General features: G+C 44.0%; 1 protein-coding gene across 1 annotated transcript in view; it reads right to left on the reverse strand.

Moving 5' to 3' along the window:
- The window catches only part of SFMBT2 (Scm like with four mbt domains 2), a 104,839-nt gene that overhangs the window by 32,181 nt on the left and 58,038 nt on the right, over window positions 1-14,620 (reverse strand). The window contains exons 7-10 of the mRNA XM_065647610.1: window positions 10,946-11,047; window positions 10,137-10,284; window positions 4,545-4,627; window positions 992-1,118 (exon numbers count right to left, since the gene is read on the reverse strand). Coding sequence (XP_065503682.1) covers window positions 992-1,118; window positions 4,545-4,627; window positions 10,137-10,284; window positions 10,946-11,047 — 460 coding nt within the window. The remainder of the gene's footprint in view (window positions 1-991; window positions 1,119-4,544; window positions 4,628-10,136; window positions 10,285-10,945; window positions 11,048-14,620) is intronic.

Genomic DNA, 14,620 nt, shown 5'->3' on the forward strand with positions numbered 1-14,620 from the left:
TGATTTAAGAGGGAAACTGGAGCTCTTATATCCCTTAAAGATGAAGCCAGTAGCTTCCAAAAATAGTATGTTACCTTGATGGGTAAAAATTAACCTATTTTGTGACAATGATGGATTCTACAATAACTTTGTGGTTCATCACAGTGCCCATCAAAACACTTACCTGTGTGTGGCTTTCTGCTCTCTGTGGCTTTACAAATAACACTGGTTTTAAAGCTGTAATAAGAAGAATCTCTCTGTTGTTCTAAATTACACTTACTTAAGAGGTCTCTGCCCAGTTGAATTGAGAAAGAAAGTCTCAAGAGCAAAACCACATAAAAATGAGCTCACCTACACCTCTTTTCAAGAAAGGTGGAAGTGGAAGTTTTGCTATGGTATCATGCTCTGCTAGTTTTACAGCACCCTCCTAAATACTGCTTGTACAGTGGTGATGTTCTCCATGGGGTGATGGCTTTTTAAACTCTCTATAATAGAGCTGCCTGCAAGAGCTCTCTTAGATCAGCAAAGGAAATTACACAATCAAAGGAGGGAGAGGTGTGAGCATGTGATGGTCATGGTGAGGAAGAGCATACATTGCAGAAGTTTTATGGACCTAGGTCAAAAAAGGAGTGAAAAAATGAGGGAGGGAAGGAGGATGGAATTTGTAGGGGGACAGGAGATCCCATGAGAGCATGTTGGGAACCACAGTGGAAGCCTCAGCTGCACAAGCGAGGCAAATATCCATTCCCAGATGGAGATCTATCATGATGGCAAGGAGGTCTCTGTCATCAATGGAGACCACACTGATAGAATCCACAGGGATGGGAGGGTGGCAGCTCTTGTGGTTCCCTCAGGGAGGGAAAAGGGTTAGATAATTCTTTAATGACGTACTATTCGTTAATGTGTATAAACCGGAAACTGCAGAAAGCAGTTTTGTGGAGAGCGTGAAGGATAAAATTCAGAGGCCGTTTGAGTGAATCACACAAACACAAGCAGCCTTTACATCACATACCTTCAAGGCGAAGCCACATTAACCGTCCTTTAACTGAGGTGACAGAAGCAACACATATTTCTGCAGGGTTCCTGGGGTTCACCGCCTCCAGCTTCATGTTCTTAGTAAAGCCACGGCTGAAGGATGTCTGAAAGAGTCAAGAGCCAACACTGAAATATGGCACTGCAGCATTGCATGACTTTAACTAGGCTGTTGGCTGGGAAGCATAAATTCAGCATGGTTTGCTTTTCACTGGAAGTGCAGAATACACTGAAGAACATAAAGGCATTCAGATTCAAAACGGAGCTGCACTGGACACCCATATGAAACAACAACGATGACAACAAATCAGGAAGGAATGTATTTCATAGTTTACTCCAACCCGTAACTCTCAGAGACTGGGAGGAGGTTACTCTACACCACCCCCATGTATATTTGAATGCTTGTTAGTGACGCATTTGCTGTTCACCATTGCTGATGGGAAATTACACAGAGGGTTCCCAGATATGCTGTGCTTCAGCACCTCCCACCTTCCTTGGAAAAACCTTGTAAAATAAATAACCCATCTTGCCTGAGACCAGAGAAACTTCTTCAGACATTCAGTTGCCCAGGCTGACTGAGGCTGGAGAAATCTGAGTAACCTATTCAAGTATGTTTTTCTTCATGGAGTATTTTAAGCTCCATGTACAAGGTCCTTCTCTGTAGACTTCAGGTACATAAGTTCATCAGTTGCAGGTGGGTGTAGATGGAGCCAGTTGTGTTCACTGCCACAGCAGTAACTCTGAACACTTAAATACAACCTAAATACAACTTAAATGCACTTAAACCAAAGAAACAGGTCTTTCACAGGTTATCTGAGGCTCCCACTGCCCTCCCACTCTTCTCCAGTGAAGGGAAAGCCAAGTCTGATGTAAGAGCAATGTTCCCCAAACAAGTGGTCATCATCCCAACTATGAAACATGGGACCAAAATGTAGGGTCATGAGCTTGCAAGAATGCAGCATCCCCCATTGTACTAAGAGTTTGGGTGTCCTAAGAGAAGCTGCTGAGCAGCCTCTCCTGTACCTGCCAGAGCCAGGATGGCTCAGCCCTAACGTAACAAACCAGAGCTCCTGTTTGGAGCTATTGCAGGTGATCCCAAGTGCAGAGCAATCCCAAAACCCTACAACCCTCTCCAAAACCTTCCCCACAAGCCTCAAGCTACTCTTCATCCACTTTCATCCTTACCTTCTGTCCCTTCCAGTGTCCCCTCTCCTTTCACTTCTGCTCAGTCCCTTCCCAGCATCTACACCACCAGAAAACACACTAATGCAACACCTGTGGCCATGCCATGGCTTCTTTTCTTTGCATCTTCGTCCCCTCTGTCCCACCTGTTCTGCAACACACCAGCTCTGAGCACTTGCATCTCTGTTTGCACACAGTAGCACAAAAAGGTTCCCCCTCACAGCTGAGATTCTGGCTAACAATAATTAGGATGGGTAATAACTGTCGCTGACTCAAAATGACATCAATGTCTCATCCAGCAACCCCACGTGAGCAACTGGAAGTCAGACTCAAATTCAGTCCTGCTATTTGTAGCACCTAGGGCCATGGGTACTCCACCTTTAACAATCACTGGGAGCTCTTTGTGAGACTAAAAACTTATGGATTTGGTCTTTTTTTCATCAAGGGGCCTTCCAAGAATGTACTGCTAGTGTCAAACACTGCTTGGACTGTCACAAGCCTTGCTCAGCACACAGATCAGCTTCACCCCATAACAGCTGCCTCTGGCCAAGACTGCAGAAAAGCAGGGTGAGTTTGTTTAAATGCCTTTTATGTTGCCTAACAAGGAAATGTCATTTATCATCACACCGGCTCCTTTCATCACAATTCGGTGCTGGAGGCTAATTTACACAGAATCAATGGCAAAATAGTTAGCTGGGAGTTTATTTTACTAAGCATTTGGTCATGTCAATCCATTTCATAAATGCCTCTCCTTGTTAAATATCTCCCCTCGGGGAAACAGTTACAGCATATCCACTTCCAGCACCACGTCTGGCTGCACTAGATGGAAGATGTGTTTGCAAAACACCTTCTATCAAAGAGCCGCTCACAGCCATGAAATAAATGGACCAACCTGCCAGGGAGGTTGTGCAAGAGACAACAGCGAGATTACATCTCTCTGCAGAGAACTGTGTCATTGAGAGTGAAAGAATAACAGACACTCGTTCATCTGATAAATGTTTCCTTAAAAAAAATGGGGGGAAAAAAGTGCTTAGACCTGATTTAATCTTTGGAGGATATTACGCAGAGACTCTTCTCAAAGCTGCCAGTGTTGAGAGCATAGATCCATTACTTGACAAAATGAAAAGAAATATAAAGCAAATGGAGGGGTGCTTGCAGAAGAGAAGAAATGCAGCAGTTGTCTCACCCTGTTGGTGTGATGTAGCATTGTCCAGCTTCCCTCAGCGCTTTCAGAAATTTTCACTTAAAGCCCCTTGAGGCAGAGAGTTTTGCATAGGACAACACAATAAATGGGACAAAGAAATCCCAACTCTGACCAGATTCCCAGGTCAAACTCTGTTCATGACACCAGTCTTCTGAATTCATCAACAAGAAGTGTTCACATTCATCATTCCACCATCAAAGGTCTGTTTTAAGCCAGGCTGCCCTTGGGTCACCATAGATGAGGAAGATCATGCGAAAACACAGCCAGTGTCTTGTGAGACAGTCTTGGTTCTGCTTTTCATAAACACCTTCTGAATACAGTAAAAAGCTACGTAACTCACAGATGAACCTGCCTGTCCACCATTCACAACACCGCTTTATTTTGCAAACCCTTCTTCACTCATTTTAGGTACCACCACATTTTCAGCTATTGATGGGATCTCAACTTCCATCAGTTGATGGGAGCATGAAGAGCACCACATTATTGTAAAAGACAGAAGGCTACATCTGCCTTTCACCAAATGACAAATACTTGTGGGATCAAGCCATGCCAGACTGCCATTGCCATAAAAAAAGCCTGCAAAAGACTATTTCCAAAGCTCTTAATGGCCTACAGTGTAATGATGTGCTGCGCAGTCACATCACTCTTGACATATCAAGGAGAACATGAACCATCCCCAAGACCACAGTATCCATTCAGGTTAATCACTGTTCTCACACTCTGAGCTCAACAGTTGCAACCTTAGCTTTTAAACACATTTGGTTTGGTTACACATATCCCTTTAGAAATAAGAGAAAACACCCAACATGTTAAAAGGGCCAGATGATACCATGCAATTTTCTTTATCCGGTCTTTGGTTTTTTTAATAGGATTTGAACTATTTGTAAAAGTCAGTTGAGATCCTTCTTGTGCTAGGTCCTGTACAAAATCAGAGAGGAGATGAGAAGCACAAAATCTAAATGAATCAGATAAAGAGCCAGATAGTATTTTTTCTCTTTTAGGGATGGAGACCTGAAACATTTCTCCAGCTTCCTTCCCATGAAACACTCCTAGTGGTCCTCCCAAAGCCTCGCTGCAGCTTTTCCGTGCAAGCAACCGTGTTTCACATGATCAACAGGAGCAACGCAAACGCAAAAAGAGAACTTACATTTCTAAAGCACAGGTGAGGCGCCGCCTCCGCTCCACACTGCTTCTGGTAGTCTGCCCAGTCAAAGTCCTGCCCAGAGTAACCTGCGGGGTGACAAAACAGAACGTGCCATCAGTCTCTACTTCACACCAGAGAGAGAGCACGGAATGGGCCCCAAGGAGACAGCTGTGTGTTTCAGCATCCCATCCCACCTCAGTGACCTCTGCATGATCAGTTCTCTGGATGCCTGTTTATACACCACGAGACCCAACGCTCCTCCAGCCCCTACTCACACACCTTCTGCATTTTGCTTTGAAAACTCTGCATCTTCATTAAAAAGTAATGAAACATATTTATTTTCTTTATTTTCCCTTTCCTGTGAGCATCTCACAGAATTTAATAAACCCATAACGACCTAATTTTCCAGATGGGACTAGCCATAGTCTTCCTTCTCTTTCCTTTAGCTATCTAAAAGATGGGGTGATGGAGCTGGACATCAAGGGTCCCTCAGCAGTGGACAAGGAGAGGACAAGCACAGTCAGAAGCTGATCCACCCTCTCCCTCAAAGCATGAGATAAATTCTACTCTCTCTTCATTGATAGGGGTGTACCCTACGTGACTGACTTTCCAGCAGCTCAGCGTACGAGAGCTGAATCCCATCACACCAAGCATGTCATCCAAGGTTATATGGAAATGTAGAGCAGAGCAGGAAAATAACCCAGATTTCCCAGCTCCCGGACTAAAGTCTCAGTAGCCAGATGATCCCTTCAGCCTCTACTTCTCTGAAAAAAAACGAAGCAACATTGATTTATTATGGGCATCTTTCAAACAGTCCCATCGCAGAGAGACAAAACAGACCTCTGCTCATTGATTCTTCTTACCTGGCTATTTAGGCAATAAAATCTGGGGACAGAAAGAAGGTGGGTTTCTTTGCTTTTTGGTTTGGTTTGGTTTGGGTTTTTTTTTGTCTATCTCAGCCTGTTTTTAAGGTGCTTGAAACCAGTGAGTGCTAATCGTGTCCAGGGCCCTGTGATGATACTGTTGACACTGTAATAACATTATTGAAGACCTCTCACTGGAAGGTTTCAAGAGTCACCTAATGGCCAAATTCTCCCCTCCACCTCCCTGCCTGGCATCTCATTTCACAGAACATCACTCAATGCCTTTTTCATTGAGAGTCAAAAAGGAACACTCGAGATCAGATGGGAATGAATCATTTATGACAACGAAAATCGTGAAATTTTTTTGTAGGCAAGAAAGGACTGGAATACTGAGTGGAGTCACCTATCAGTCACACAGATCCAAAAAAGGAGGTAAAAAATTCAAAAATAAAAATCCCAGGCATACTGCTAAAGTGCAAGTCTCTGGGATAAGGTGAACTTCTGCTTCTAATGATTTCACACATACAAACAAATTGAGATAAAGCCTTTGAGCAGAGAAGGTCATAAAAGCTGCCTGTCTCTCTGGGGCGTCAAAGTGCACAATAGTTCAGAAGCTAGAAATAAACATGCACAAGGAAGTAAAAAAGGGCAATTACTTATAATGTTCATTTTTCATTAAAAAAAAATCCTTGCACTGTTTTTTAACAAGTTTTTGCAACAGTATTTTCTTTCTGCTTCTTCTCCATCTCCTTTCTGCTCTCCAGTTGTTTGCCAGATATTTTTCAGCTTCATAAAATGACATGGAAAATGGGAGAAGTGCACGTCACGTCAGAAGGGGATTCGTCTGATCGCATACAGATTTTTGCAGTGGAGACGTCTTATAGCTGTGCTTGTCACCTTGGATTCCCTAAAGAGTCAACGGAGAAATGGGGAGATCTAGAGGCCACCTGTCTGTCCATCTGTCTGTCCTTCTGCACAAGGAGCAGAATTGCCCTATGAAAGTCCCTCTCACTCTTCATTGACTCCAGAAGCTGCTAAGGTGATGGGTGGAGGTGGGGACAGCCATAACATAGTTGTCTACATTAAACGACCTGGGGTCCACCCCAGTTGCCATGGCACGGTGCCCTCAGGGACCCAAAAACCCTCCTACACCCTGCACAGTCTCGTATCTTCAATTTAAACTCCTTACGGACAGGTTTTGAATCTTAATCGCAAGCTACGCCAAGTCTTGGCAGAGCGGATGGAAAAGGCGCATTGACAAGGTTTCAGTGAGGTATAAAAACTTGACTGAGTCGCCACCACAACTGCTGGCTTGTCTCTACACCACTGAAATCACTGGAAGACCTTCTGCTGCAGACCTCAGCAGGACTGAAACCCGGGAGGGCAGTTAGAGTTGGCTACAACTCACTTCAGCAGCCCAACGAGGATGACTCCAAGACGAAAAACTCAAGAACTGGCTTCAAGCAAGCCTGGACCTGTGTATGGCCTTTCCATGGAGCACCATGGTATAAACTAAATGCCATTAGCACATGACATTCACATTCTGCGATCCTTTCCGGCTCAGCCCAAGTGACAACGTCCAAAGCTTTGCTTGAGTGATTCACTTGCTGCTCCCCAAACATGTAAAAACTCATTGTGTTTTCTACCTCAACTCTCAGCATAGAAGAGCCCAGCAGTTCAATCAGAAGCAAATATAAAAACACAAATGTATTGGAAGTTTTGCAAGTGGCATTTTCTTAGCAAGCCTTACAACTAGGAGCGCTGCCGACATGTTTTTCCCCCCTCTTAATAGCTGATAAAAAGGAACAATGGTTGTTACTCTAAAGAGAAATGGTCTACAAATCCAGCTCTAATAAATACAAACAGCACTTGTTCAATATTTATACAGCAGCAGTAAATGGGTATTCATTTTTGGCACCGTACAGGAAAACACTGCTCTCTATTTCTAGTAGCAAATGTTTGCACCTCCTGTTCATGACTCATCTACTGTATGTTTGGCTTCAACAAAGGCCTGATAGGCAAAAAGGCAAGAGAATGGATATCAGAGAAATAAAGGACTCTGAACCCAAATACCCCAACCTGGCATATTGTTCCAGTGAAATAAAATCAGTTCATTTTAAATTCAGAGAACCTCCTTGTCAACAACAAACTAACCAAAAAATCCAAGCAAAGAAATACAATACAGCAAATAAGATTTTTTTTTTTTTTTCCACAAAAAGGACTTCTTGTTCTTTTGCTCCACTTCTTGCTTTTCAACAGGGAGAGCCATTTGGGCAACACTAGCTATTGCCAACATGCTCTCTGTTAAGGATAATGTTAGTCGGGAATGCGTGAGCACTGGGGAAGCAGGAGGCTGGTCAATTCTGGTGTGAGAAGGGGCAATTCTGGACACCCCAGGGCAGGTAGAGCTGTCCCATGATTTGGGTGGAAATGGTGGGACTTCCTCCTCCTTCTGCAGGCCTGCTCATCAGCAGCCAGCTCACACCACAACCTTCCTCACTTTCACAGCATTGCAGCCCTCGCGTGTCAGTACCGGTTATTTCTTTATCCAAACCTGATATTATTCTGCTCAGAGAAGACCGGCTACCTCAATGGGGGTCTGGATGCTTTTCACTTTCCCTCTGCTTTATTTTTTGGTGGTTTGTGATTTTTTGTTATTGTTTGTTTTTAAAAAAAAATGTTCCAATGTCTGACCACATTTTAGTGACTCAAAGAGCGTGCCTGCCAATGGAAGAGGTATTTCACACCAAAGGTGCTAATATGCAGTTTGGGCACGCAGCCCTCATACCCAGTATAAGAAATACAGGAATATAGAGTGTGCATCTATCTGCCACTTGCTTGATGCCTTTTTAATAGCTTCCCTCCAGGATTTCCAATCTGACAGCAGAAAGCAAATTTTATTTTCATCAGGGGAATGAGGGGAGACTTCCTGCACTTTCTCAGGAGGCCAAGTAAACCCTAATCACCAGACCACGCCAGATACCTACTCGCCCCTTAGACTTTACTGGCCATGTTGAGAAATATCCATATGACAGATGCTATAGCCACTTCTAAAAATGCATGCACTTGACCTGTAAAACACCACCTCGGACAGACTTTGCACCAGCACAGATTGGAAATTATTAGGCCATGACCCTGTAAAGAGAAGTGTCTGGCCTATGATCTACTTTAGTTAATTAGCTGGCCTGAGGGATGCTGCATGTGAATTTGGGGTGGGGAAAAAAAACAACAAGCAACAATGAAGAAACACAAACAAACAAAAAAACCACACATTAAAAAAACCCCAAACAAAAAAACCCCACCACACAACCAAAAAAGACCCATTCCATGTACTTTCATTTTTATCCACTTTTCTGGCCAATATCATTGAGCACTGACAGAGGCATTATCATTACACCTGGATTTAAGCAGGAAGGAGCTGAAGCATCCAGACAGCACATTTATTTCAGCAACAGCAACAGAGTAATCATGGATGCATCATATGCAGCTGCATGCACAGGACTCCAGGACTTTGGTGGGAATTTCAAATTATGTATGCTGAAAAGACACTTTGGATATACATAAGAGGACTCTGAATGTGTTAGGGAATAATTCTGTCTTCCCCAGGTTTGGCAGCAGCATACTTTTTCCAAAATTAAGACAAATCTGCATGCACAGAACTTAGTGGATTTTTTTTTTTTGAGGCATTTATTTTTCTCCCAAGCAACACCAATTTTTGGCAAAGTGTCAACATCCCAGCCAGCTTCAAAAATCTAAAATTCCAGAAAACCAACACATTTTGCAAGCGAATAAATATTGCTTGGGCACTGCAGGTGGTTGTCTGAAATTGCAAGTAATTAACTGCACTACCACGAAGCTGGGAAATAGCGCGGTTGTAGGCTGCTTCTCCTGGCTCTGACCTGAATATTGCTCACAGTTTGCCCTCACCTGGGATTTTTTGAGACAGTGAAGGAAATGCCTACACGTTCCTGGGCAGGCAGCTCTGAGTTTAGCTGGCAGGGTACAAGGTGGTTTCAATATAAAAGACATTTAGATTTAGGAGCTTTCCTTGGGCTCAGTGTTTTGCCAGTGTGGATGCTGTAGTGGAACTGCCTGGTTTCCCTCTAGTGTGATAAGACTTTTAATGTTCCTTTTGCTCTTTACACACACGAAGCATCGCTAAGATGCATTTTGCAGGAATTCACCAGGTTTAGCTGCAGCCTCCTTCAGACTACAAAGCACACGGACATCAATTCACCAGCAAGATGCATTTGCAGAGATGTTCTTGGGGACAGAATTCTTAGCAGGCCCTGTTGCAATAGGACAAGGGGTGATGGCTTTAAACTAAAGGAGGGGAGATTCAGGCTGGACACGAGGAAGAAATTTTTTACACTGAGGCTGGTGAGACCCTGGCCCAGGTTGCCCAGAGAGGTGGTGGATGAACTATCCCTGGAGACATCCCAGGCCAGGCTGGACGGGGCTCTGAGCAACCTGAGCTAGTGCAGATGTCCCTGCTCAGGGCAGGGGTGGCACTGGATGAGCTGTGAAGGTCCCTTCCAACCCAAACCATTCTATGATTTTATGATTCATGGGGTGGTATGAGCCACAACAGCCCCAGTGACTCAAGAGCTATTCTGGCCCAAGAAACGTAGGGTGAAGCTCTGCAGTGAACAGCATCACAGTTTTAAAGGCAATAATAACATGAAAATTTCCTTCAGAGGAAGCCTGCAAACCACCATGAAGGAATACGAACCCTTGGGAGGTGTGAGATTGACTCCGTTTTTAAGGCACCACTGTATTGGCAAGATCCCTAAGGAATCCGCATGGCAAAGCATGGAGATTTTGCTGGGTTCAGGTCTCACGTCATCAATGGTCACTTGTAAATAATGATTGTTAAAAACCTAAGGGGTGAAAAAGAAGAAAACAAAACCAGAAGTTAATTTTGCAGTAATATTAGGCAACGTGAAAAGCTGAAAGAGACAGGCCCTGGAATCAAACTACTAAAAATAACCTGCTCTCGCCTAACACTTTTCATCAAAGTGCTTCTAGCAAAGACACCAAAGCCTGAGTTTTAGAGATGGGCAAACTGAGGCAAGGGAGAGTGCTGGGGTTCAGGGTCACTCAGGGTACTTACAGCTGCACAGGGACTGGAGGTGATCCTGGAGTCCCTACAGCCTTCCCCTCTCTTGCCTCTGAGAGTATGGATTAAATACCCAGCTACCACCTCCATCCAGCTGTTACATTTCAAAAGGTTTCCCAGATGTGCAGGGAAAATACATACACATGGAGGGGAGACAGAGATAAAATAGGGATAACTTTTTTTTGCAAAGAAGCGGTAGAAGGGCAGGCTCATCCCCATTGGATCTAAGAGCATATCATCAGATGGTGATGCTTGTGGGAAAGAAACAATTCATTAATTAGGAACAACCATGGATTTTAAACATATTTCTTAATGTGTTCTCCAGTCAATGATGAACCACTCTTGAGTTTGCCTAAATGTGGTGGAGATCAGTAAGAGGTTCCTAATCAGGCTCTTTTCATCCGGCCTTTCTGGGAACTCACCTTGGTCACTGATGCAGGACAGATATGAAACGGCTCCCTCACATTCACTGCCTCCAGCTTCATCCCCACAGTGAAGAAGTGATTTCGCAAGTCAGCATGGTCCTGTCAAAGCGATGGGGAAGAGGAACACACAGTGTGTCAGCTCCATCCACCAAGGAGGGGGTGATAAATTTCAAAATCTATTTGAAATGTGTCGCTTAGCTGATTGAAATTTTGTCACGCAGCTGATAACCAGACTGACTTCCAGCTCCAACTAGGTTCTCCTGATCCCATGTTCTCTTCATGCCAACCCACTCACAGAAAGAGAGGGGACAACCTCGCTCCTAGAGGACAGGTCTGCAGGACCAAGCCCATCATATCTAAAGCACGACGTGCACCCACCTCATCAGCAGCATCTTACTTGAACTTAAGTCAACAAGGAGATCGTGTTCACCAAAGTGAGGACCTGTCTGAGACATGGCTCCTGGAAAATCTCCCCTGGCCAGAGCCTCTTCACCTCTGATAGCCACCACCAGCTGAGAGCAAACAGAGGTCCAGAGGTGCCAGGACTCAACCTGAGGTCCCCCAGGGTATGCACAGCACGGGTGCAAATACCTCAGGATGGCCCTGATTTATCCTGATGATGTCCAGCTCCTTCTGGGCACCAAAATAAGGGCCTGGGCTGGTTTCCATGTGCTACAAGATGAGAAGGTCTTTTCTCCAGCCAGGAGACTAAAGGTGGACTAAGGCCCAGATGATGAACTCGGACCCAAAATGTGGGCAACAAGAGAACATGCTGGTGGGAAAACATGCAACTGTGTTCAAGTACATGCCCACCACAACACTTTCACCTGGGATCAAACCTGGCTGCACACAGAAGAACTGTGGATGGCAGCAGGATGAAGCCCCAAGACTGAGAAGAAACTTAGATTCAGGTCCCTGATAGGCCATTAGTTTAGTGTTTAACATCTATCAAAATATTCCATCCCTCACGATCCCTGTCTAATAGGTGTACAAGCTGGCGTCTTAATTCCAGAGTGATGATCATATTTTGTGTTCATTCAACTAAAATGTCGTACAGTGTTTCTAAATCACCTGTGCATTAGCCAATAAAAGCCTAAAAAGAGATAATGTTATATTTAACACGCACATACAGACAATTCCAAACTACATGCAGAAACCTTGCTATCTCATAAACGGTTAGCAATGTCATTCCCATCTACATTCACTGCTACATGTTGTATTCTTGTTCTAAAATGATTTTCTATTGATCTGAAGTTCTGTGTCATTAGGCTTTCTTTTTCCAAGAAGTGCCTTCCCTCGTAGACTTAACGACTTCTATTTTGGGATCTTACATTCCTGCTGTCATTAGAGATAAGGATTTTTACAAGCTCCAACCATGGCTAAATGAATTGTTTTCATCTTACCAACCTGCAATGTGACAGAGCCTTTTATGTGAGAACCAAAAGGCAGTCAAAAAAAATCATAATGGATTTAGTCTCACAGCAGAACTAGCACAGCACTGATGGGGAAACTGAGGAAGATTCAGCAACAAAGGCCCAAAGCCTTGAGGAAAGAGCAGATATTCGGGAGTTTGGGTGTTCTGCAACGAGGACCCACACCCAGCATCTCTTAATCCTTAGGGTGAGATTGTAAAGAAAAGGCAACTTTGCAAAATATACATCTGGAAGCAAGCTTAGACTGCAGCGTCTTCCCATCAAAAGTTCTGGGATTCAGTTCACGCTCATATCCAGCTTCGATACATAATAAGCCAAGATGCACCAAATCACTTAATCATGTTTATCTTTAAACATGCAAGTAGTTTCATCAACTTTAAGTGATTTGTTGAATGAAACCAAAATATATCGAGACCAAACCATATTGCTTCTCATTTTTATTTGAATCCGTTTCTTTGGTTCTGTTTGTTTTGGCCTTTTTCAAACGAAAAAATAATTGGGTAAGGGGGAAAAAGAAAAGCTAATAACATTTAAAGCTATTTTACTTCAAAAGCATATCCCCTTTTCTCCACATGCTATGTACTTTAGGATCAAATATCCCTTCTCATTCAGCATAGCATGTAAATATCTTCCTCATTAAATTAATAGCAAGAGCGAACTCACAAGGGGAGTTATGGGATCTTGGGTATTTCTCCCATTTGAGGGTCAAAATCCTCTTTGAAGCAGGAATGTACATTTGTTCGGAGAAGGGCTGCAGAAGTAAAAAGCTTGTCTGTGTTAAATGTCATTTTTGAGATGGGAAAGCTTTCATGGAGAAAAAGCCTTTGTATTGTACCTCTGGCAAATGGTCAGAGTCTGGATATTTGATCTCTCTCATGTATTTGCTAAAGAGAGGCAGCAAAATTTACCAAAGCAGCCTTAGAATTTTGCAGCCACAAAAGGAAAAAAAAAATCCCGATGCTGTTTTCCTGTTCCAGTGCTGGAGCTGCCTCAGCCAGCAGGGAATTACTTAGGATTGGGCATATGCTCCTCTTCAAAACTCCCATTAATTTACATAATTTCTAAGAACAGATTCCACAGAAGTGAAGGCAAAGCTTTTAATTAGTATTAGACTCAAAGTGATACACTGGATAATGAACTGCTCTCTCCTCCCTTTATTCATGTTGACAGGAAAGATGCCTGTTTAATAAAAGCAGCTACAAGAATAGGACTGGAGGGGTGAGACATTCCCCTCGTCATTGCCAGGCTCTGCAGTCAAGAAAAAGAAATGCCTGAAACAATTACGGGTGGCAGAGTCCCACCCTTCACCACTATTTCACAGCATTCAAAGACACCTACAGGAATGTCATCAGCCATTATTTTCTAGCAACTTCTCCAAATGAGTTTCAGTTTTCTTTGAAATGGAGATGAATAGGCAAAATATTTTTGACCAGTTGGAGCATTTTACAGCCTCATGCCTGGTGAAACTTCACTTCTACTGGCAGTCAGTGCTTCCCAGGAGCAGCCCCACTCCCCACATAGATTTATCATAGAATCATAGAAGGGTTTGGGTTGGAAGGGACCTTCAAAGCTCATTGAGTCCAACCCCTGCCATGAGCAGGGACATCTGCACCAGCTCAGGTTGCTCAGAGCCCCGTCCAGCCTGGCCTGGGATGTCTCCAGTGATGGTTCATCCACCACCTCTCTGGCCAACCTGGGCCAGGCTCTCACCACCCTCAGTGTATAAAATTTCTTCCTCATCTCTACCAGCAGATTGTCCATCCTGTGGCTCAGGAGCCCTGAGTGGGTGATGGAAAATACCCTCTGACTGCTGGAGAACAATCAAGTGAGCTCGACAAGGATGCAGAAGAATCCCTTAGAGCAGAGTGAAAAACCGTACCAAGGAAAGTAAAACAAATTAACGAGGTACAAGCACCACAGTCGCTCATTCAAAGGGTCACAATCTCTAACCTGATGGATTACAGCCTGTGACGGCACTCGCAGGTAATAAATGGAAAATTGCACAGCCCCGCTCTGAACGTGTGTCACTTACAGCCCAAACCCACTGGCAAAAGCCAGACCTGTCACAGCTCTCACTGCAAACCCCAAGAAGCAATTAAATTCAGCCCCACACTCGTCGTTTTAGAGCCGTTTGCATTTGCAAATTTGCCAGCATGCGCAGGCTGAGACTCTCCGGGCCACCTGAAAGACAGCCCTGCTTTGATACGCATCTGCATCATTATCTCTATCTTCAGACACC

This window comes from Caloenas nicobarica, chromosome 1 (genome assembly GCF_036013445.1).
Source record: "Caloenas nicobarica isolate bCalNic1 chromosome 1, bCalNic1.hap1, whole genome shotgun sequence".
NCBI classification, from domain to species: Eukaryota; Metazoa; Chordata; class Aves; order Columbiformes; family Columbidae; genus Caloenas; species Caloenas nicobarica.